General features: G+C 44.6%; 1 protein-coding gene and 1 long non-coding RNA gene across 3 annotated transcripts in view; one reads left to right on the forward strand and one right to left on the reverse strand.

Annotated features, from left to right (window-relative positions):
* The window catches only part of LOC125689654 (uncharacterized), a 55,368-nt gene extending 45,703 nt beyond the window's left edge, over positions 1–9,665 (reverse strand). Inside the window, exon 1 of the long non-coding RNA XR_007375379.1 lies at positions 9,221–9,665. This is a non-coding gene — a long non-coding RNA (uncharacterized LOC125689654). The remainder of the gene's footprint in view (positions 1–9,220) is intronic.
* Positions 9,666–9,738: 73 nt separating this feature from the next.
* On the forward strand, positions 9,739–20,605 carry MSH6 (mutS homolog 6). Of its 2 annotated transcripts, none has more exons than XM_048937097.1 (10): positions 9,739–9,989; positions 10,565–10,767; positions 12,404–12,579; positions 13,784–16,328; positions 16,581–16,846; positions 17,404–17,521; positions 18,782–18,871; positions 19,472–19,626; positions 19,815–20,014; positions 20,437–20,605. In XM_048937097.1, exons 1-10 carry the CDS (start codon positions 9,793–9,795, stop codon positions 20,516–20,518), a joined length of 4,032 nt encoding a protein of 1,343 aa, XP_048793054.1. In that variant the 5' UTR covers positions 9,739–9,792; the 3' UTR covers positions 20,519–20,605. The 2 variants fall into 2 exon arrangements, with proteins under 2 accessions (XP_048793054.1, XP_048793055.1); XM_048937098.1 differs by having other exon boundaries at positions 13,787–16,328.
* The last annotated feature ends 395 nt before the right edge of the window (positions 20,606–21,000 follow it).

Consider the following 21,000-nt stretch of genomic DNA (forward strand, 5'->3'; position numbering starts at 1 on the left):
GGGTACATTCAAAGACCGCCTCATGGTGGTGCTAATCCTTTAGCAGCTGCAGTTAGAAACTCTTTCTCTGATTAGGTTATTTATTTCAGTGTATCTTATTTCAATTTATATTATGCATAAAGAACACAGAGCTATGCAGTATCCTAGCAAGCAACATCATATTAATGGGAGATTTACACATAATCACTGGCAGGAAACCAATATAAAGCATGTTATGTTCTCACAATTACAGCTTTCTCCTTGGTGCTTTGGTCAAGGCAGAATGCATATTTACGTAAACTTTACATCGCTGGAAAGCAGTTGAAAACATATCTACTGTGGTGAATGAGCCAAAGTGGCCCACAACCATCTAACAGAGCAAAGGGGTCCTGTGCACTGAGCTGTGCTCTTTCTCTTTCATTATTTCTCTTATTCGGACAGCTCTGATTTTTGCAATCAGTGAAATAACAAAGTCCTTTGTAGCAATGGAGGAGGCCTGAACATTCAGCATGCGTTTTTTTTTCTAGAGATCATTTTCTACCCAAGCATGAGTGAATGTTTGCTACTGAGACATGTTAATTGAGGAGGAAGGCTAAGTGCATTATGGGCAGTGAATTACAGATGACAGTGACGGGGGAGCTCCCTCTACTGCAGCCAACAGGATGGTTTTGCTGGTCCCCACCAGTATTCTGTACTTTGGCTAAGAGAAAAATAAACAGTCTTTTAAAGTAAAAACAAACCAATAGTAAATAAATTTGTCTACTTAGAAACAGCTTCATAATCTGCTAGAGTAAGACATGGAGATGTGCTTCGTTTTCAGGTAGTAGAGCTGGCAAAAGAGCAAAGGGATTCATGTGCAGTTGGAGACTTGCAGCTGCTTCTAGGGCATGGGCTGCTGGTGGGGCTGAGACCTGAGGTGCTTCTTCAGAATGGCTCCAGATGCAGTCCCAACGCAGATACAGCCACACTTTTCTTCAGGTTTCTTTTTCTCCAGCTCTCAGTGGCTTCTTGCCTCCTTTTCACAGAATCACAGAATGGCCAGGGTTGGAAGGGACCTCAAGGATCGTGAATCTCCAACTTCACATGCAGGGCCACCAACCTCCTCGTTTAATGCTAAACCAGGCTGTCCAGGGCCCCATCCAACCTGGCCTTGAACACCTCCAAGGACGGGGCATCCACAACCTCTCTGTGCAGCCCATTCCAGTACCTCACCACTCTTTTTTCAAACATTTTTCTTTTTCTCTCCCGCACTCTGATGCTTGTCTTCTCCTTTTGTCTTTTTCTCACATATTTGGCTAATATTCCCTTTTTGATCTTGTTTGTCTGACTTCTTATTATTACCCACTCTGACCACTTATTAACCAATCACTTGTAAAGAAGCAGTTGGATGGTTTTCTTCTTTCCCCTTTTCCCTGACAATAATCTGGAGCATGGTCACAAAATCCTTAATGTGTCGAAAAATGCACTTGAAAAATACACAGCTCTGTGTTTCTGCATACAATGAGGCTCAGTGTGAGTGTCATTGCTGAGTTTGCTTTGTTTTTGTTTGTGAAATTCACAATACAGGATATGTTCTGTGAAATCCCAGTTTCCAAATCCACAGCATTACATGGGAATTCAAGCTTTTACTTGAAAGGAAGGCAGGTTCTTAGCTTTCATATTTCTAGAGAAACATTTGAAAGTTGAACCACTAGGAGCTACAAAAATTACCAGACAAGCTTAAAAGTTCATTACATTACATTTTAAATCTGTGTTATTTTTTGACGCCTGAGGCTGGCAATATAGCACAAGTCTTTTCCTGCTGTCAGCTCACAGATTTTACTTAAATTAGATACTAAAGGAGTTCAGTAGTTCTCACCAAAAAACCATGGGGCCATCTGTCTCCATGAGTTTCTTCTAAAATTATGAATTCTTGTGCTGCCCAGCTGTAATTGGCTGAGAGGTGAGTAAGGCACCATATGAGGGAAGAAGGAAAAGATGGCGAACATAAACTTTTCCCGAAGTATTAACAAAGTATAATTGAGATATTTGTCATTTTTCCAATAGAAGAGCATTTCAAAGTAATGAAATACATTTTTCATTAACAGAGAAATAAATGTCCTTAAAAAGCATGCCAATCAGATGAGCTGGTTTAACTATGAAGCAGGGCATTCTCCGAGATTCTCTGTTAAGATTTACGGAAGAATGTGGGAGAAAAAGCAGATGCTTCAAGACAAGTGAAAATCATTTAGGTGTACTTCTATTAGCACGAAAGCTGCGCTGTATGACTACTGTGAATATAGGATATTCAAGATACATGGTAATAGACAAGTCAAACAATGACTTCATGTAGCATAACATCTTGTTGGTGTGAGAACCCTTCTTTGTTTTCAGGCTCAGAGCTTGCTTCCTATCTCATGTCGGGTATGCATATATCAAATACATCATGACTGTGAAGAAGAGAAGGACCTGGGGTGTTGGTTGATGCTCGGCTGAACGTGAGCCAACAGTGTGCCCAGGTGGCCAAGAGGGCCAACGGCATCCTGGCCCGCATTAGAAATGGTGTGGCCAGCAGGAGCAGGGAGGTGATCATCCCCCTGTACTCAGCACTGGTGAGGCCGCACCTCGAGTATTGTGTTCAGTTCTGGGCCCCTCACTACAAGAAAGACATTGAGGCCTTGGAACGTGTCCAGAGAAGGGCAACGAAACTGGTGAGGGGTCTGGAGCACAAACCTTATGAGGAGCGGCTGAGGGAGCTGGGATTATTCAGTCTGGAGAAGAGGAGGCTCAGGGGAGACCTCACTGCACTCTACAACTTCCTGCAGAGAGGCTGTGATGAGGAGGGGTTTGGCCTTTTCTCCCAGGCAACAAACAGGACCCGAGGAAATGGCTGCTAGTTGTACCAGAGGAGCTTTAGGTTAGACGTAAGGAAGAACTTTTTCTGTCAGAGAGTGGGCAGGCACTGGAATGGCTGCTCAGGGAGGCAGTGGAGTCGCCGTCCCTAGCAGCTGCAAGATATGGTTTAGTGCTTGTGGTAGCAATGGTGATGAGAGGATGGTTGGACTAGATGATCTTGAAGGTCATTTCCAACCTTGTGATTCTGTGATTCTATGAAAGAACACCCTCTCTCTCCTATAAATTGGAGTGAGACAGTTGGTTGTGCCAAAAGAACCCTAGGTGCATTTCTTTTGAATTCTCCATAGAGAAACAGAGAAGAAATGCTGCAGTGATAATAAAAATGAAGCTTCAGCTAATGGGTGTGCTGAGCACAGACCAGCAGGGCTGTGTCGGGTCCCACAGCAATCATCATTGCAGTACTACACAGTTCCATGGTAAAACAATTGGCATAGGTTCATGACTGAACTGCTGGCAGCTAAGGGAAGGGTGGAGAAGGACATCTTTAGACAGTAGCTTTTTTTTAGGTATCAATATATCTTATGGTTTTTTTAAACTGAAATGGAAACTCTCTCGAGAAAGGAAATAATTTATAGAGCCTGATCTATAGAAGGAATCAGTGTATTTGGCACCATCTCTAATTTGTGAAGATGTGCCATCGTCCTTACATGGAATGTATTTAGTTCCAAATCCCTCGGATCTCCAAGGTGCAGGTGCCAGCTGCACAAATGCACTTAAGCATTCCGTACTGCAGGCAAATTGCCCAGGGGGTCTCTATCTCTCCTTGCCCAACCGGTTCTTCAGCTTGCTGAACTGCTGCACTGTATCATAAATAGCAAGTCACCGAGATATATCCAATGTATTTTTAATTTTCCTTAACAACTACTATGGAAGCTTACTAAACTGATTGCAGGTTATAATCTAACATCAGCAAACAAACCACATAGCAAATCAATTATATTAACTGATTTCAACGGTAACTATTCGGAACCCATTATGACGTTTGTATCAGTCATTATTTGACAGTTTGATTATATTTCACATTAACTTTAAAGCAGTATCAAGAAATAATGAACTGGACAGCAAATGCAATTGTATTTGTCTGCAGGCTTCGCTGCTGGCTTCTTTCAGTTGTGGAGAGTGGGAGGGGCACAAGGACAGATTGATAACCACCTACTGAGCAAGGCCTTACAGCATAACACTGCCCTTACATTAGTTTTGAACAGCAGCTGGGTAGATCATATAACACTTTGCATGGCTTTCTTCTTAAAGAGGAAAAGGAAAATGGCAGAAAATGGAGCTTTTAATGAGGACTGCATGTACCTGCAGGGAAAAAGAAGGTCCATAGGAAAGAATGGGGAAAGCTTGTGTCTGCAGCATTTGAAGAGGGGTATGGCACATATGGCCAAAAAACAAGAGAGAGGCCTTGAGCTTGTGAAGGATGGCAAAAATGATACAGAGAGGAACAAAGGATGCGAAATGGTACAGAAAAGAGAACAGCATGGCACAGTCAGCCTGGGGATGAGCAAGGTGAGAGCCCTGCTAAGTCCATCAAGAGAGCTCAATTCCTGTGTTTCCACAGCTTTATATTCAACCACACACACCCAGGAGTGAATGCCTGCTCTACCTTGCACCAAGCATGAGTTTTTCATTTCCTCATAAAGCTGGAGGAAAAAAAACATATATATTCATTCAGAAAAGTTCATAGTTAACTACATCTCACTATGAGAAACAGTTATCAGATGAGGTCTGAGTGGGAACAGATCCAGCATGGACAGGGCTCAGAGGCCGCAGTGCTCGTCCAGTGTGCAACACAAAGCATGCGTCACTTCAGAACAGTCCTTAGCCCACGTCACCTCATCCTTGTCCCGATCTGCACCTCCTGACATTCAACAAAGAAACAACTTTTGGAAGGCATTCTCCAGATATACTGCCAATGTTATTTGGCAGGAGATTAGCTCCCCATAAGGAACAAAGTTATGGATGTAAGAAGGAAATAAAGAAATCTTTCTCCCCTTACTCCATTTTCCCCCTCCCCCCCTGCATTTTAATTAGAATAACCAATTTTCCTTTGGCTCACCAAATAGCACCTGGCAGGGATGCAGAATTGAAGCATTTAATTCTCCAGGCAGTGACTGCACTTACCAGGCTGCTTTCCCGTGGCCTCTCTCACCCATCATCAGTGCCAACAAATGACTTCTCTGAAGTAAGAGCATGTCAAGCAAAATGCACAGGCTTTCTTTAGTAACACCCGCTTGCTAGTTCAGCGCTGGGAAAGAAAATGGAACTTGCTTAAACATATCCATCTAGCTTAAATTTATATGCCTTGCCTCAACAGCTCTGGATAGCTCACGTTGCTTCATTGACAGATCACTGTCATGATCTGGCTTTGCAAATTTTTGAATCAAAACCATTTTCCACCAGAGACCGTTTGATTTAAATAGCGATTGATTCAGGGAAATCCAGTGCCCTGTGCTACACAGGTTAGGCTGCTAGACTGCAGAGCCTTGGTTTTGTTTTAAGTTTATGACTTTTTTTTTTTTTGTAACTTGAAGTTATTAAACTATATAATCAAAACCCTTCTGCGTTCATACTATTAATAGAAGCACAATAAAACAGAAGGCAGGAAGCAGGATAAGTGTGGGTGGCCACTCCACTTGTAAAAAGCAGAAGCATCTTGAATTTGAGGAAATAAGCAGATGACTGCTGGAGCTACAGGGAAGAATGAGTTCAATCATCTCCAGACATGGTCTTTCTATTTTTTGGGGGGAAGTGGGAGGGGTGACATTCTACTACCACACAGGGATCTATAGTGTATCACACAAGAAAAAGATCTGCAGATGCAGTCTGCAGTTTGTCCACATTTTTGGTTGGTTTTCATGAGTTACATTTAAACATTTCTTATGTCTTTTGAATGTTCTGGTATCTGTACTGTACGTCATTCCAGCAGCTCTGCTCTTACTGCAGACCTACACCTAAAGGAAGCTATAATGGAAACATAACACCCTAAAATGTCATTTTTTCAGAAATTTTAGTTTCACCTGTTTTTACTGCTGCTTTGTCATTAAAGGAAAACAGTGCAAAGGTTTAAGTCACAGTGTAATCAGACATCCTAAATAAACATACATACATTGCTGCCAGGTTCTTCTAAAACTGGTACACAGGAGATACAAAAAGCATGGAGAGAGAAAAGAAATCTCTTCTGTTACTAAAATAAAGGTGGTTTCTCAACCCAACCGCAGATCAATAGGCTACTGAATAAGCAGCAATATTTTCATACTCTTGCGTATCCTTTTTAGAATGCTGGATGATAATGAGGAAACTGAGAAGTAGTAAATTGCATGGAGGAATAATACCCTTTAAGTATTTTTATCTTTATTAATACCCTTTAAGCCTTTAGAGCCCTCTACTACATTAATTTTTCTCAGCTAAATTAGCATATTAGGGTATCTGATCCTTCCCATCCTCCCAGATCAATTGTATTCTGATGTCAGAGACATCAGTACTCAAATACTTTGTCATGGTTGCACTTTTCTTAAACCTTAACCTTTCTGTGTTTCCTGATTTACAGCTCATGTAATATACAGACTCATGCTTGAATTCTCCTTTGGGAGTCAATGTTTTAGTAATGCCAGCATTGTCTTCAGTCATGTCTACATTAGCATGATTAAGCTACTTCTGTAAATGTTCCACCTTGCAACCTAACAGCTCATTATCATGAGATTGGCCTGGTACCCTTTATCAACAAGGTAAGGCCCATAAAGCATTTAGCACCATATTAAGGTTACTTCTGATCTTCTCATCAGTATAAAGGGAGTTCAAGTCAACCCCAGAGAAAGGGCACACATTAATCAAACCATGCACTGGGTTCTTTTTCTACCTCCCATTAAGCTATTTGCATGCCAGTCATTTCATTTGCTGTTTGCCACAGGACCTGATCCACTCCCTTGGTTTTTTTTAGAGTTATTGCTGGGGTTATCCAGCAATTGCTGGGTCACCCTGCTCTGCCCACTGCGTTTGGATGCTCTAAGTCTGCACCCTTGTTGGTGAGGACCTGCTCTGTGCTGTCTGCACCCTTGCTCTTTTCCCTAAGCTTGACTTGCTCTTGGCTGTATCAGGCGACTCAGAACAGTGTGATACCTCAACTGAGAAGTCACTTTTCCTTTCTAACATGTTCTTCAGCATATTAATGCTTATTAAGAGACTGCAAACACTAAATAAACAAACAGCCATCGATCTCAATTTTATTTTGCTTTTCTGTTGTGACCCTTACTGTAGGTTCCCTTTGTGATCTACGTTGTTTCACTTTCCCAGAAATACCTCAAAATCACCTGGTTAGCATCTTGCTTATTGCAGCAGTGAACAAAGGAGAAATCATGCAACTCTAGGGGGAAGCCTAGCATAGCAAGCTAGCTCATGGATCCTGCTCCACCATTAACATGAACAACAGCCCACTTTTCTGCATCAGATGTAAAGAACATGCTATATAATCTCTCAAAACAAGAAGTACTCAAAGTTGCTTCAGTTTCAAAACTTTTGAGATACTGTCTCAAAAAAAGTCAAATCCTTGCCTTTTCCATTTAGAATGGAAATTGTTCAGAAGCACTTAGAGATAAAAAGCACTTAGAGATGAGAAGTCAGTGTGGGAGTATTTGCACAAGTATTGTGGGGGGAGAGGTAAGAAAATAATTAAAATAAATAGAGCACTTTTTGGTATTCAGCCGAGCTTGGTGCGAAGTTTGTGCTACCTTAACAATTTTCCATGTTTTCCTCTGGAAAAGAGGAATGATCAAAAACAGAGAAGGGAACACAGAGAGGCATTTATAGTAAGTTTTCAGTAATGCCACTTACCTTTCAAAGCTTCCTATCAAAAAACTTTGAAGATTCATTACTAATTATCCTAGATCCTATTCATGACTGATGCAACAAATAAATACATACAAATTAGATATTATAGAAGTAGATATTTTACTAGAAGGAAACTGAAAACAATATCATAAAGGCTTCCTCTGTATGTGCTTGTTTGAATGGCTCTACAGGTATGTATGTGGATGAGAAAAAGGTACCAGAAAAAGCAGGCTGAAGAGTGTGTTTCAAGTGGTAGCATGTGAAAGTCTCCCATGTGCTGCTAAGCTCCAGAGATGAGCAGTTCTGCTGAATCCACAAAATCTGAGAACTCCGAACACCGAGTCTCCTGAATCTGTCCCAGTCCACTAACATCAGCCATGGGTCATATAATCCAGGCTACATCCAAGAAACGTGCTAATTGCAAGACTACAAGATTATATCAAATTAATACATTTGCATACGATGAAACAAAAGGCCTTGAGAGAGTTCCTGAAATTTACATCAAATCCATGGGTGCTTCTGGTTTTAAGTCAACAGCTGGAATTAAGTGTCCCAGCTGGGTGACTGTGAAATGTTCATGAACTTTGTGAGGGAATGCAGTGGGTGATTTAGCTCTTTGCTATTAATAATAAGAGCTAAACACAAGATTTTCCAATAAATAGATTTCATTGTGTGGGTGACAGACCACTGGCACAGGTTGCCCAGACAAACCGTGGACATGGTCCTGGGCAACTTTCTCTTCCTAGTCCTCTTCAGCAGGGGAATTCCAGAGGTCCCTTCCAACCTCATCCCCTCTCTGATTGTGTATTTCCAACTGTGGTCTCAAGATCTCCACAGTTACGCCAAATCTACATGCCAGCAGAAAGTCTAGGACTGACTCACGACCTCCCGTCAGCCTGGAGATACCCAGGAGCTACCAAAACGAATCGCAGCAAGTCTTCCATGAGGCTCAGGAGACGGAAGAGAGCGAATTCCTTCGGAAGAAACACGCTTTTAAAACATTTTGTTGGGCTTTGTGAGACCTCTGGTGGCCAGATGCCTTCCTTGCGGTTCTGACGGTTTTGCTACAGCTGTGCTTTGCAGTTAGGAGAGGTTTTTTTTTCCAGAGAGCCACTGGAACAGGCTGCCCAGGGAGGTTGTGGAGTCTCCTTCTCTGGAGATGTTCAAGACCTGCCTGGATGCCTACCTGTGCAACCTGGTGTAGGGAACCTGCTTTGGCAGGGGGGCTGGACTCGATGATCTCTGGAGGTCCCTTCCAACCCCGACAATTCTGTGATTCTGTGATTCTGTTTTGGTTCACAACCCCAATAGATAATTTTAGAGAAGGAAAAATCTAATCCAAAAGACTTTTAGCGACACGTGTTTTGTTTTGCTTTTTTCTCCTGAATTTATGCTGCTAAAAAGAAGTTATCTTGTTCTGTACTGTTACAGACTAAGCACACCATTGTAACACACAACATTGACTGCATTCTAATGCACACAAATTTGCTTTTAAAGGAAGAAGAAGAGCTCCTGTTACCTCAGCAGCCATTTCTTTGCTCCTGCATGGAAACCCACCAGGAAGGGCTGGCAGCTGTACAAACTTCTGCTCCGGGCACATCTCTGAAACCTCCGCACTGCACTGCGGCTCTTCTCACAGCACAGCCTGCGAGAAAGTACTCCAAGGCAGGTGCACGGCTTCCCCTTCCACAAGGGAATCTATTTTTTTTTTTTTTTTTTTTTTTTAAGGTTACGGCCTCACATTGTGCCTGGGGAGAGTCAGGTTGGACAGTAGGAAAACTTTTTCCACACGGAGGGCTGCAAAGCGTTGGCATGGGCTGCCCACGGAGGCGGTGGGGTCACTGTCCCTGGAGGTGTGTTAACAGACGAGTAGGTCCGGTGCACAGAGACAAGACTTAGCTACGAGCTCCCGAATTCGGGAACGGCGGACGGCAGCGCAGGTCACGACCCGAGGGGGCGGCGCGGTGCCAAGATGGCGGCTCCCACCTGACGCGGTTGGTGCGGAGCGCGGGTGGGCGGGGCGCGCGGTGGGCGGGAGTGGCGCGCTGTCTTGGCGCGCGCCGGCGGCGGGCCGTGTTTCCCGCCGTGGCCATGTCTCGCCAGAGCACCTTGCTTCGATTCTTCCCCAAGGCCCAGCAGCCGCGGGCCGCCGCCACCCCTCCGCCCGCCGGCGGGGAGAGCCGATGCCGTTCTTCCAGGGAGCGGAACGGTCTCGAGGCCGCCGCCGGGCCCGCGGAGCGTAGCAAGGAGAATGGCAAAGCGGATGGGGCGGCCGCCAAAGGCCGCGGGTAAGAGAGGGGGCTGCGGGGCCTGGGCCCGCCTCGGGCCGGGGAGCGGAACGATCATCTGCGTGCGGCGCGGCCTCTGGTGTGCTGGGGCTCGGCGGCGGGGGAGGGCGAGCCCTGGCCGCTCTGCCATGGGCGGGCTTCCCGTCGGCCGGGCTTTCTGTGCGCGAGGCTGTGGGCAGCTCAGCTCGTTTCCTTCGTGCGCCCTGCCCTGTTCTCCTGCGGGAAGCGAGCGGCTGTGTAATCTGGCCGTCTCCAGTGCATAGCCCGGGGCCGTCTCCGGTGTATGGCCCGGGATCTTCTTTTAACTAATGGCTGGTTGAGCGCTCCTTCGCCCATAGGAAATACAGGAGGCGTCGGGTGGGTAGGGAAGGAATGTAAAGCGGAGCCTGGGGGAGCGAAGCACAAAAACGAGGCTGAGAGGGATGTGGGCACCGTTAGAAGGATCTGAAGGGCTGAACTAGGTCACGCCTCCCAGCAGCTTCCCAGGCCCTTCCGCAGGCACGCTGCTTGCTGCACTGCATGCCTTCCTCTGTGAGGATGGTGCTCGTTAACCCCTTCGTATCTTGTCTGTGCAGTGTCTCCAATGTTTATTCTCCCGGGGACTTGGTCTGGGCCAAGATGGAAGGCTATCCCTGGTGGCCGTGCCTCATCTACAACCACCCCACGGAGGGAACCATCGTCAGAGGGAAAGGGAGCTCTTCTCGGATCCACGTGCAGTTCTTTGATGTCAGTCCCACGAGGGGCTGGGTCAGCATCAAGTACCTGAGGCCGTACAAAGGTAGGAGATGTCAGTAAGTTGCTTTGAAGAAGAGATGCCGCTCCTTTTGGTTCAGAATCTAGGCTATGGTGTTCTCCATAGGAAATGAGTAACAAAACTAAGAGCAGTGTTGAGAGTGAAAGCATGTTTTGTACTGCCTAATGTTAGGGAAAGTAAGTTTTTGTGGGTTTGGGGTGTTTGGGGTGTCTGTGGTTATAAAGCCCTGAGCCCTCTTGTTTGCTAGGTTACAGTGAAACCTGCAAGCCTGCTTATGTTTTGAAGTTTTTCTTTTATTCTCCACATGTATATAAAGAAAATCAAAGACAAATCCCTGAAATCCTGAAAAATGTTAGGACTGTCAAACCTTGTTTGTAAGCAAGTATTTGAGAGTTGACATTTGCCCTGAATAGGAAGATTAGGCACAAGAGCTCCGTCTTAAGGTTATTTCACTTAAGCCATAATTAGTTTTAAAATGGTAATGTTATCCCAGTGTTAGTACAGTCCAGCATAGGTGAATGGGTTCACATGCATCTTTCTTGAAGGCATTCTAAAAGAATCAGGTGTATTTTTAAAACAACTTGCAGTATTTATAGAAGCAGATGTGAATTAGAAGAATTGTACTACTTACCAAAATAATTGCAGTAAAATAAGAATAGTGCAAAATGTTTAAGCACAGGAGTACTAGTCTGTCTCCAAGAAAGGTGGCTAATTCAGAACAGAGTATGAATATTTAAAATGCTTGCTTTGCTGTTAAATTAAGATGAAAAGCACTTAAAAAAAAAATTGGAATCATTGGTTAAGAGAAAAAGTATTGCTTACAACTGAATAAATATAAACACTACAAAGCCAGGCTTTGTAACAGTTGGGCAAGCGAGAAATTGAGTGATTTATGTATAAGTAGACTAAGTGAAAATGAAGATGTTGCACATGAGTATGCAGTTAAATTGCATGATGGGATTTGCTCCTGCAACTGTTGTCATCATTAAATGCATTAAAAGTATTTTTAGGTTGTCTTGCTGCATTTGCAAACTAAAATGAAGATCTAGTTTGTTGATATGTTGCATTTGCGTGGTAGAAATAGCTCCTTGAAACTTCATACTTGGGTACTGAGAGCCCACAAGTGAGCTACCTTTGGCCTGCGGTTAATTTGGAGCTGAAGCTTCAGCTAATAGCAGCCTCCCAAGTGACTTGCAAGAACAGGTGTAAAGATGTGTTAAAGCAGAACCTGTTGCTTCATGCAGACAGCTAAAAAAGCAGAAAAAGGAATCATCCTTCCCCGTCTGTGGCATACTCTTCTCTTTCCCCAGGCTGAGTATATGGTATGTTGTGTATTCACCATTTATTCCTTCAGCGTAGCATTAGGATGAATCCCAACTTCTCTGGGGATCCTTTCTAGAAACCAGTCTGTAGGTTGGTTGCCTTTGCGTTTTGTCTTTGTTTTCAGGTAGTTGCCTTCTGCAAGAAAAGAGGAACTGCACTGCTAAAGGGATGTGAGGAGGGGGGGAAAATACTTTGTATATAAAATGTACATATTGTATGTAATATATTTAATAATCTAATGATATCAAATAGCTCGGTTGCATTTAAAAGCGAAAGATGGATGCTAACTGGCTAAATTCTGGACCAGCTCAGTTTCTGACAGATGGCTGTTTTGCAGGCTCATCAGACAGAGAGGTGCTGAAGGGAGGTATGTTTTATAGTACGAAGCCTGAAATTAAAAAAGCAATGGAGCTGGCAGATGATGCCATGAGTAAAGATAAGCCTAAGCGACTTGAGCTGGCAGTGTGCAGCGAACCTTCAGATGCTGAGGAGGCAGAGGAGGAGGAAATGGAGGTAAAATATTTCTTGCTGTCATTTTCAGAAACAATGGTAGAACTTAGAAGCTGTCTCTTGGAGCTAAGCACGGAGTATCTGCAACCTTGTGGTACAGTAACCACTGCTTGTCTGCTCCTTGATAGCACATACAACAAATGCCTATGCCATTTTGTATTGCCTCTGTGCTGTTAGGTCACATGCTGTTCTTCTACCTTTTCTACTAAGAAAAACAAGTCTAATGTCTCTTCAGTGTTCCCTGACCCCAATAAGTTTCTTAAATTCTCTAATATATTTATAACCTCTTCTCAGTGGCCATTCCCTGGGTACCCCCGCTTACCTGCTGTCTGACAAAGTACTCTTTTATCCTCTGTTCATATTCTAAACTGTCCTAAATTCAGTTGAAATTCTCATTTCTCACATAAAAATTGTTAACTTTTTGAGTGCTTGGTTTAAGACACTAAGTTGGGTTTTGAAGCCTGATCTTGTGGAGTTGCACCAAAATACAAATTCTTATACTGTTAATGCTAGTCTGCTGGGATAACTAAAATGAGATCTTGTAGTGTGTTGCGTTCATAATGTATTATCATTCAGATACAATTTCAATATTGCCACGTGCATTGGAATAAATTTCTGTGGTATGAGGAAACTGCTGATGGGAGTAGTGTTCCTTACCTCTTGTGTCAGTGTGACCTGTCTGCTCTTTCTCCAGGATGACATTTCTCCAGCAGCAGGTGACAACACTGCGGGGCAAACTAGCACTCTGTACTTAGTACAGTCTTTCCATTGCTGCATTGTTCTAGCGCAGGCACTGGTATTGTTAAAGCTTTAGGCTGAAAAGACAAATAATGGAGTTCCCTTTCTTTTTACTAAACATGCATGAACTAAACAGCATGGTTAGCTGATGGAGGTGTTCCTTCTTTATGCTGGGTGTCACGTACTCTACACCTTTTGTGTTTGAAGCTTCTATTTTTTTAACATGGATTGCTTATGCATATTCAAATGAAGCAGTAAGGACTACAGAGAGAGGAGCAATTACAGCACGGGCAGATAGTTTACTTCCCAGTAAAGAATATCCTGTGAAGTGACACTGCTGTGTGGCTGTGACTGTCCTGTCTTTTGCTTGAAGTATCATAGCTACTGCATTTGTGTGCTTCTCTTTGCAGCAGTGATATTTTCACTTTGTGGACAGGACTTTTAATAGGTTAAATGATTTCTCTTTCAGCAGATGAGTGGAAGTGCATCAGGCGACAGTGATGACAGCAATAGTGAGGAGGATGTGAAGGGCAATAAGCGAGTACCAAACAGAGGTAGTGCCATAAAAGCCAAAAGAAGAAGAATGCTGGATTCGGACAGCGATCGTGATGGTTCTGATGTAGAGTTCAAGCCTGATGTGAAAGAAGCAGCAAGCAGCGAGGAAGCTAGTAGTGGGGTGGATGAAAATGAAGCTACTGATGCAGAGACAGATGCAGAGAGCATTGAAGAAAGTCCTATAAAAGTCCCTTCTAAACGGAAGAGAGGAAATGTTAGCAAGCCTTCTAAAAGGAGTAGCTTAGAAAATGAACATTCTGAAGCACCCAAAAGAGCAGCACCAGTTTCGTTAGAAGCCAAATCTAAGCTGACGTTGTTTGCAGCACCTGACAATTTTGAGTCTCAGGCAAATGCCTGCAGTGGAGGCACTACTGGCTTTGCAGCATGGGAACATGAGAAGCTTGAGTGGCTGCAGGAGGGGAAAAAGAAAGATGCACACAGGAGACGACAGAATGACCCTGACTATGACCCATGCACTTTGTACGTACCGGAGGACTACCTTAACAAATGTACGCCTGGAATGCGGAGGTGGTGGCAGCTGAAAAGTCAAAACTTCGATGCGGTGATTTGCTACAAAGTGGGAAAATTCTATGAGTTGTATCACATGGATGCAGTCATCGGTGTGAATGAGCTGGGCCTGGTATTTATGAAAGGTTCATGGGCTCATTCCGGTTTTCCAGAAACTGCATTTGGCAGGTTCTCTGCTATTCTGGTTCAGAAGGGCTACAAGGTAGCCCGTGTTGAGCAAACAGAAACTCCTGAAATGATGGAAGCGCGCTGCAAGGCAACGGCCCACCCCACCAGGTTTGACAAGGTTGTGCGGCGGGAAATCTGCAGAATCCTTACCAAGGGCACTCAGACCTACAGCATTATAGATTGCGATCCGTCGGAGAACCACAACAAATACCTTCTGTGTGTTAAGGAAAAAGAAGACTCCTCTGGACAACGTGTTTATGGGGTCTGTTTTGTTGACACATCAGTTGGGAAGTTTTATGTTGGCCAGTTCTCAGATGACCGGCACTGCTCGAGGTTTAGGACTTTAGTGGCACATTACACTCCTGTGCAGGTCTTGTTTGAGAAGGGGAACCTGACTGTGGACACTCAGAAGATACTGAAAGGCTCGCTCATTTCTTGCATTCAGGAGGGGCTGATCTCTGGCTCCCAGTTCTGGAGTGCGTCTAAAACACTAAAAGTTCTTCTTGAAGAAGAGTATTTCAAGGAGAATCAAAACCCTGGGAATGGGTGTGTTCTGCCCTCCGTCATCAAATCTCTGACTTCAGAGAGTGACTCGCTGGGCTTAACTCCTGGCGAGAACAGCGAGTTAGCTTTGTCAGCTCTTGGGGGAATTGTCTTCTATCTCAAAAAGTGTCTGATTGATCAGGAGCTGCTGTCGCTGGCAAACTTTGAGAAGTATGTCCCTGTGGATGCCAATAATGCAAAAACTGCAAGTGCCAGTAGTTTCTTTGCCAGAACTGACCAGCGCATGGTGCTGGATGGAGTCACTCTGATGAATCTGGAAGTCCTGCAGAATGGAACCAACGGAACCACGGAAGGTACTTTGTTGGAGAGGATTGATTCCTGTTGTACACCGTTTGGGAAGCGGCTCCTGAAGCAGTGGCTTTGTGCTCCTCTTTGTAATCCTACGTCCATTAATGATCGTTTAGATGCTGTGGAGGACCTTCTGGCGGTGCCAGCTAAACTGACTGAAATTAGTGAGCATCTGAAGAAACTTCCTGACCTTGAAAGGCTGCTCAGCAAAATTCACAGCATTGGATCGCCGCTTAAGAGTCAGAACCATCCTGACAGCAGGGCCATCTTTTATGAAGAAATTAAATACAGCAAAAAAAAAATCGCCGACTTTTTGTCTGCGCTGGAGGGGTTTAAAGTAATGAATGAAATTGTCGATGCCATGGAAGAGGTTGCCAGCGACTTCAAATCTCAAGTCCTTAAGCAGTTAGTCACCCGCAAAGCCAAACATCCGGACGGACGCTTCCCAGACTTGAGCGCAGAGCTTACAAGGTGGGATACTGCTTTCGATCATAACCAGGCTCGCAAGACAGGAGTGATTACTCCAAAGGCAGGTTTTGACTCCGATTACGATAAAGCACTACAGGATATTAAAACTGTTGAGGAAGATTTCCGTGCGTACCTCAACGAGCAACGCAAACTGCTGGGAGTCAAATCCGTGCTGTACTGGGGGACGGGCAAAAATCGGTATCAAATGGAAATCCCAGAAACCGCCATATCGCGTAATTTACCTGAAGAATACGAGCTGAAGTCAACCAGGAAGGGATACAAGCGTTACTGGACCAAGGAGATTGAGAAGATGCTGGCTGAGTTGATTAACGCTGAGGAGCGAAGAGACGCGGCTCTGAAAGACTGCATGAGGCGTTTGTTTTACAACTTTGACAAGAACAGCCAAGACTGGCAGACAGCTGTACAGTGCATCGCTGTGCTGGGTAAGAGCCTTTCGTGCAGGTTTTACATAAAGTAAAATCACTCTCCCATAGGAAAGGATGAAATCTGGTCATGGTAAGCCAAAATTTATTTAAAAAAAAAAAAAATAGGGGCTGTCGTCGGCCCTTCATTTGTGGTTTAAAAACTCTGGTTGTGAGAACAGCGTTAATATGGCAGAACAGGTGGGGTGCTGGGTCTCGCTGTTCTCAAGCTCTTTCATCATTCCTGTTGTGGAATTTCTTTTAATCTTGTAGATGTCTTGATGTCCCTTGCTAACTACAGTCAAGATGGTGATGGACCACTGTGCCGACCTGTAATTCTACTGCCTGTGGATAGTGCTCCTCCCTTCCTGGAACTGAAAAATGCACGCCATCCTTGCATTACAAAAACTTTCTTTGGGGACGATTTTATTCCTAATGACATCGTGATAGGCAGTAAAGATGAAGATGGTGGTAGTGAAGCTTCCTGTGTGCTAGTCACTGGCCCAAACATGGGTGGCAAATCAACACTCATGAGACAGGTGACTGCCGAGCTACATAAAACTGAGTATTCCAGGGTGCCTGTGTTTTGATGAAAGGAATTGTGACTTGGTTGTTCATAAAGGTCCCTGTCGTGATCTGAAGGGTGTGCTGCAATAACACTGCAGCCAAGTTATAATTCGGGTTGAAAATGCTTATGTTTAGGTATTAGATTGTCTATTTTTTTTACTTTATTGGAAACAAGTTCTATTGCTCTTGTGAGAGATGGTTGGAAAATGTGATAGAGCGTCATAGTGATCTTAGCCCAGGACTTGGCATCATCTGACAAAAGATGCTTTGTGTTGAACAAGATGAAAACAGTTAGGAGGCAGCTGGGGTGGCAGTAGGGAGTTTGCCTTATAAGCACTGCTTGCTGTGCTTTCAAGGCTGAGTACTTTAGTCTCGTAATCAGGGATTATGATGCTGCTACTTGGAGCTGCTAAAACAGTGGGAGAAGTTTTATGTACTCGAGTCTTAGCTTTGTTCCCTTGTTCTCTTTGTGGAACCAGAACCCCAAGCACGCAGTGGAATTTCATGTGTGGCAATGTTTGTTCTGCAGGCTGGTCTCCTGGTTATAATGGCTCAGCTGGGATGCTACGTGCCTGCTGAGGTCTGCAGGCTCACACCCATCGACAGAGTATTTACACGGCTCGGGGCCTCCGACAGAATCATGTCAGGTGAGTTTGTGAACTCCAGTGCTCTGCCATGGAGGGAGGTTCTTAGCACACCTGGATGCAGGTGGGAGAGGGATGCTGTGTAATACGTTCACGGAGAGCTAGGCAGAATGCTTTGTCTGCCATCATTCAGAGCAGGTGAAGGATTGTGTGCTACGCTCGTTTGTTCCGTGTGTGTATTGTCTGTTCTCTTGGACACTCGGGTTCACTTGTCAGTGCTGCATTTCCTCACTGAAGTGAACAACTACACTGGGGATGTGTGCCTGGGGTGGTGCCCAGAGTCGCAGGGCTGGAAGAATAATCATTCTTTGTGCTACTAGGTGTAGTGTCACAGTTCAGCTAAGGAAGGTGCGGATTTTCTGTGATCTTTGTACTGAAAGATGTGGGTCAGTGAATATGAGAACCAAGGCCTACTGAATTTTGTTGCACACGAGGAATTTGGAAATGAATCATTCAACCTGAACGCTTAATTAAAGAAAAAACAAGTCTTCTCCAATTGGAGGCTCTTGCATCTATTTCCTGTTTTGTTTAACTTCAGTACAAAAGGAAAACCATACCAAGTCCTGGAAATGCAGAGAATATTAGTGGATGGTGTTCAATCATGCCTGTATGAATTTTGTTTTAGAGCACAAGGGCGTGGAGGGTTATGTGGTTGTGACCCAAGGATACAAGAAGTAAACACTTCTCTACTCTGAAACTGCAGTAGTTACTGCTGTGTGTGATGAGCAGAGCAGGAATGAACCCTGCAGAGAATTGGTAAATCTGGATTGATACCCATGGGAATATAGTGTGCAAGGCTCTGAATTACGTACTTCTGCTTGTAATCTGTTTTAAAACTAACAGCGGGATTTCAGGTCATGGATTGTAACTTGTTGTGCTGGCACTCCTGGCAGACACTTGGTTTTCAGCAGTGAGGTTTTAACTAAGAAAGGTTGATTTGGATGACTACAGCCTTAGTTGTTTGAATAATCCATTACTTTGTCATCACCCACCAAAACAATAAGGCCATTTCTTAACTCTTTTTAAGGTTTCCTGTTTGTTTTCTTGTTTATTCCACATTGAAAAGTCACGTGTATATGCGAGGGCTGCCTTTGTGTGTTTGAGAGCAAGAAGGGGCAAAAGACCTTGGTTACGTAAGTTTTTGATGAGTTTGTTTCACATTTCATTTTAGCTCGACTAAGACCCAGTGCAGATCAAACAAGCTTTCAGCTGTGTTCTTCAGCTCTTCAGTGCCTTCATAGCTGTTTTTTCTCTTCTTTAAAGGTGAAAGTACCTTCTTTGTTGAATTAAGCGAGACTTCCAGCATCCTGCAGCATGCAACAGAGCACTCCCTCGTTCTTGTGGACGAACTCGGTAATCTGTCTGCTTTGTAACAGATGGGAACTGGCTGAGATGGGCAGTAGAAGGGCTGTGCAGATGAGAACAGGGTACGCAGAGGGAGTTGTAGTGTAGTGCCACTGATTTGTAACAAGACACTACCCATGTCATCCCCTGTAAAACATGGATCCCTTGGGTGCCCTTGTTCCCAGGGCACCACCTCCCATCCTCTAATCCCTATTAGCCTATTTATTTCCAGCTGAGTTTTCCTGCTGGCCTTTGCTAGATTACCCACAGCAAACCTTTAGCGTGCCAGCAGCAAGTCTCAGAGCAGAAATGTCTTTTTCTGCAGTACAGAAGAGATAGTGGCTGTTAGGGAGCAGATGCTGCAGTCACTTGGCCCCGCTGGTGGCTCTTACTGCTGTTTCTTTCCTCCCACCCTCGCTGCGTGGAAGAGGGTTTGCTGTGTATTAGCTTGCAGCACATCAGTGAATTGCATCTGTAAGTCTTTAGGAACAACAGCTTTGCCTCTGATCCATCTTAACAGTGGTGGGGGTCTCTTCAGTAGCAGGTAGACGTCAGGCTGTTTAGCTTCTTGGTTCTTGGGGATGACGGAGCTTTTCCATTTCACCCCAGGCCGGGGCACAGCTACGTTTGACGGAACAGCGATAGCAAGTGCAGTTGTTGGAGAACTTGCTGAGAACATCAAGTGCCGCACGCTGTTCTCCACGCATTACCACTCCTTGGTGGAGGATTACTCGGGCAGCGCGGCCGTGCGGCTCGGACACATGGTTTGTATCAGCTGTCACGTGCGAATCCTGAGCACCAGCGGATGGGATTCGTCCTGGTGGCTGGCAGACTTCGTGCTGTGAACGCTTCTCTGCAGCCTTCTGCTCAGACCCAGAGCTCCCCTGAGAGCAGGTAGTTTCATGCAGCCTTGTGTGACATGAACTAACTGGCAGTCATTTAACTTTTCTAGGCTTGTATGGTGGAGAATGAGAGCGAAGATCCAAGCCAGGAAACAATTACATTTCTGTATAAATTCATTGAAGGAGCGTGTCCAAAAAGCTATGGCTTCAATGCAGCCAGACTTGCTGACATCCCAGAGGAAGTTATTCAGAGAGGGCACAGAAAAGCAAGAGAGTTTGAAGAAAAGACAATGTCACTGCGAATATTCAGGTGAGGCCTCTTGTCTGTTCTGGTTGGACATAGTTTTCTTGGCAGCCATTTTAGAATTCGGTTGCTGCTTTTCTTCACAAAAGCAGAGCAGAGGGGGGGAAGTAAAACCCAGTTTTGTGAATATCAAAGGCACTACAGTCACTGGGGGAGGGACGCTCAGCCTGGCTGTAAGATAGATTGGATGCTGTAGTCTGAGTCTGGGTGACTGTGTTTGTGCCCAGGGCAAAGCGTGGCCACAGAGGGGCAGGGTGTGAGCTGAGCCAAAGCCAAGGGCTGCGAGTGAGCCGTGCTGGTGGCTGCAGGGGCAACAGCGCTGCAGGCTGACGGCAGCCTTGACCCCACGCAAGGACGGCACGCGTGCCAGGTGCTCTTGCCCCTTCATTGCTGTGTTCAACGACAGTGATGCTTTCTGCTTCCCTCAGGTTTCTGTGCCGGGTGGTGGATGGTGCCACACGTGATGTGAGCGCGGTAGGGAAGCTTAGCGCTATGCTCAGTCACCTCTGAGCTCCAGGAGTTTCTGGACTGGCGGTTTGTCAAAAAGGGGGTAGCAGACAACGTTATGATCTAATAAACTTTATTTTTTAAAAATGACCATTTTTCCATTGTCTTTCCTAGGAAATTAAACCCTTTAATTCTTACCTACCCTCTACATAATGGTTATTGAGTACTCCACAATATATTAAGTCTAGATGTTATGGTACATGCATACACTTTCAGGCTGTTGATTACCCACTGTCACCAATACACATAAATGGAAAAAAGCTATGAAACTGTATAGGGCTGTATATATACTTGTCTCAGCTTCATTAGAGCAGGAAATTGCTGCGATTTCCAGCAGGTTATGTAAAGTAATGTCCAGACTGTTCAAAAAAAACTATGAACAGAGTAAAATACAAGACTGTTTTGAGGAGACTTTCTACCGTGTACTTTAAAACATAGTAAAATTTCACTCACAAAACTTAGTTACATGGGTACTCTGTTTTATA

This window comes from Lagopus muta, chromosome 2 (assembly GCF_023343835.1).
Source record: "Lagopus muta isolate bLagMut1 chromosome 2, bLagMut1 primary, whole genome shotgun sequence".
NCBI classification, from domain to species: Eukaryota; Metazoa; Chordata; class Aves; order Galliformes; family Phasianidae; genus Lagopus; species Lagopus muta.

Coding starts and splice junctions, on each gene's coding strand:
- MSH6 (XM_048937097.1), top strand. CDS start 9,793: ATGTCTCGCCAGAGCACCTTGCTTCGATTCTTCCCCAAGGCCCAGCAG. Junction 10,768..12,403: donor GTACCTGAGGCCGTACAAAG/GTAGGAGATGTC, acceptor GCTGTTTTGCAG/GCTCATCAGACAGAGAGGTG. Junction 18,872..19,471: donor CGTTCTTGTGGACGAACTCG/GTAATCTGTCTG, acceptor ATTTCACCCCAG/GCCGGGGCACAGCTACGTTT.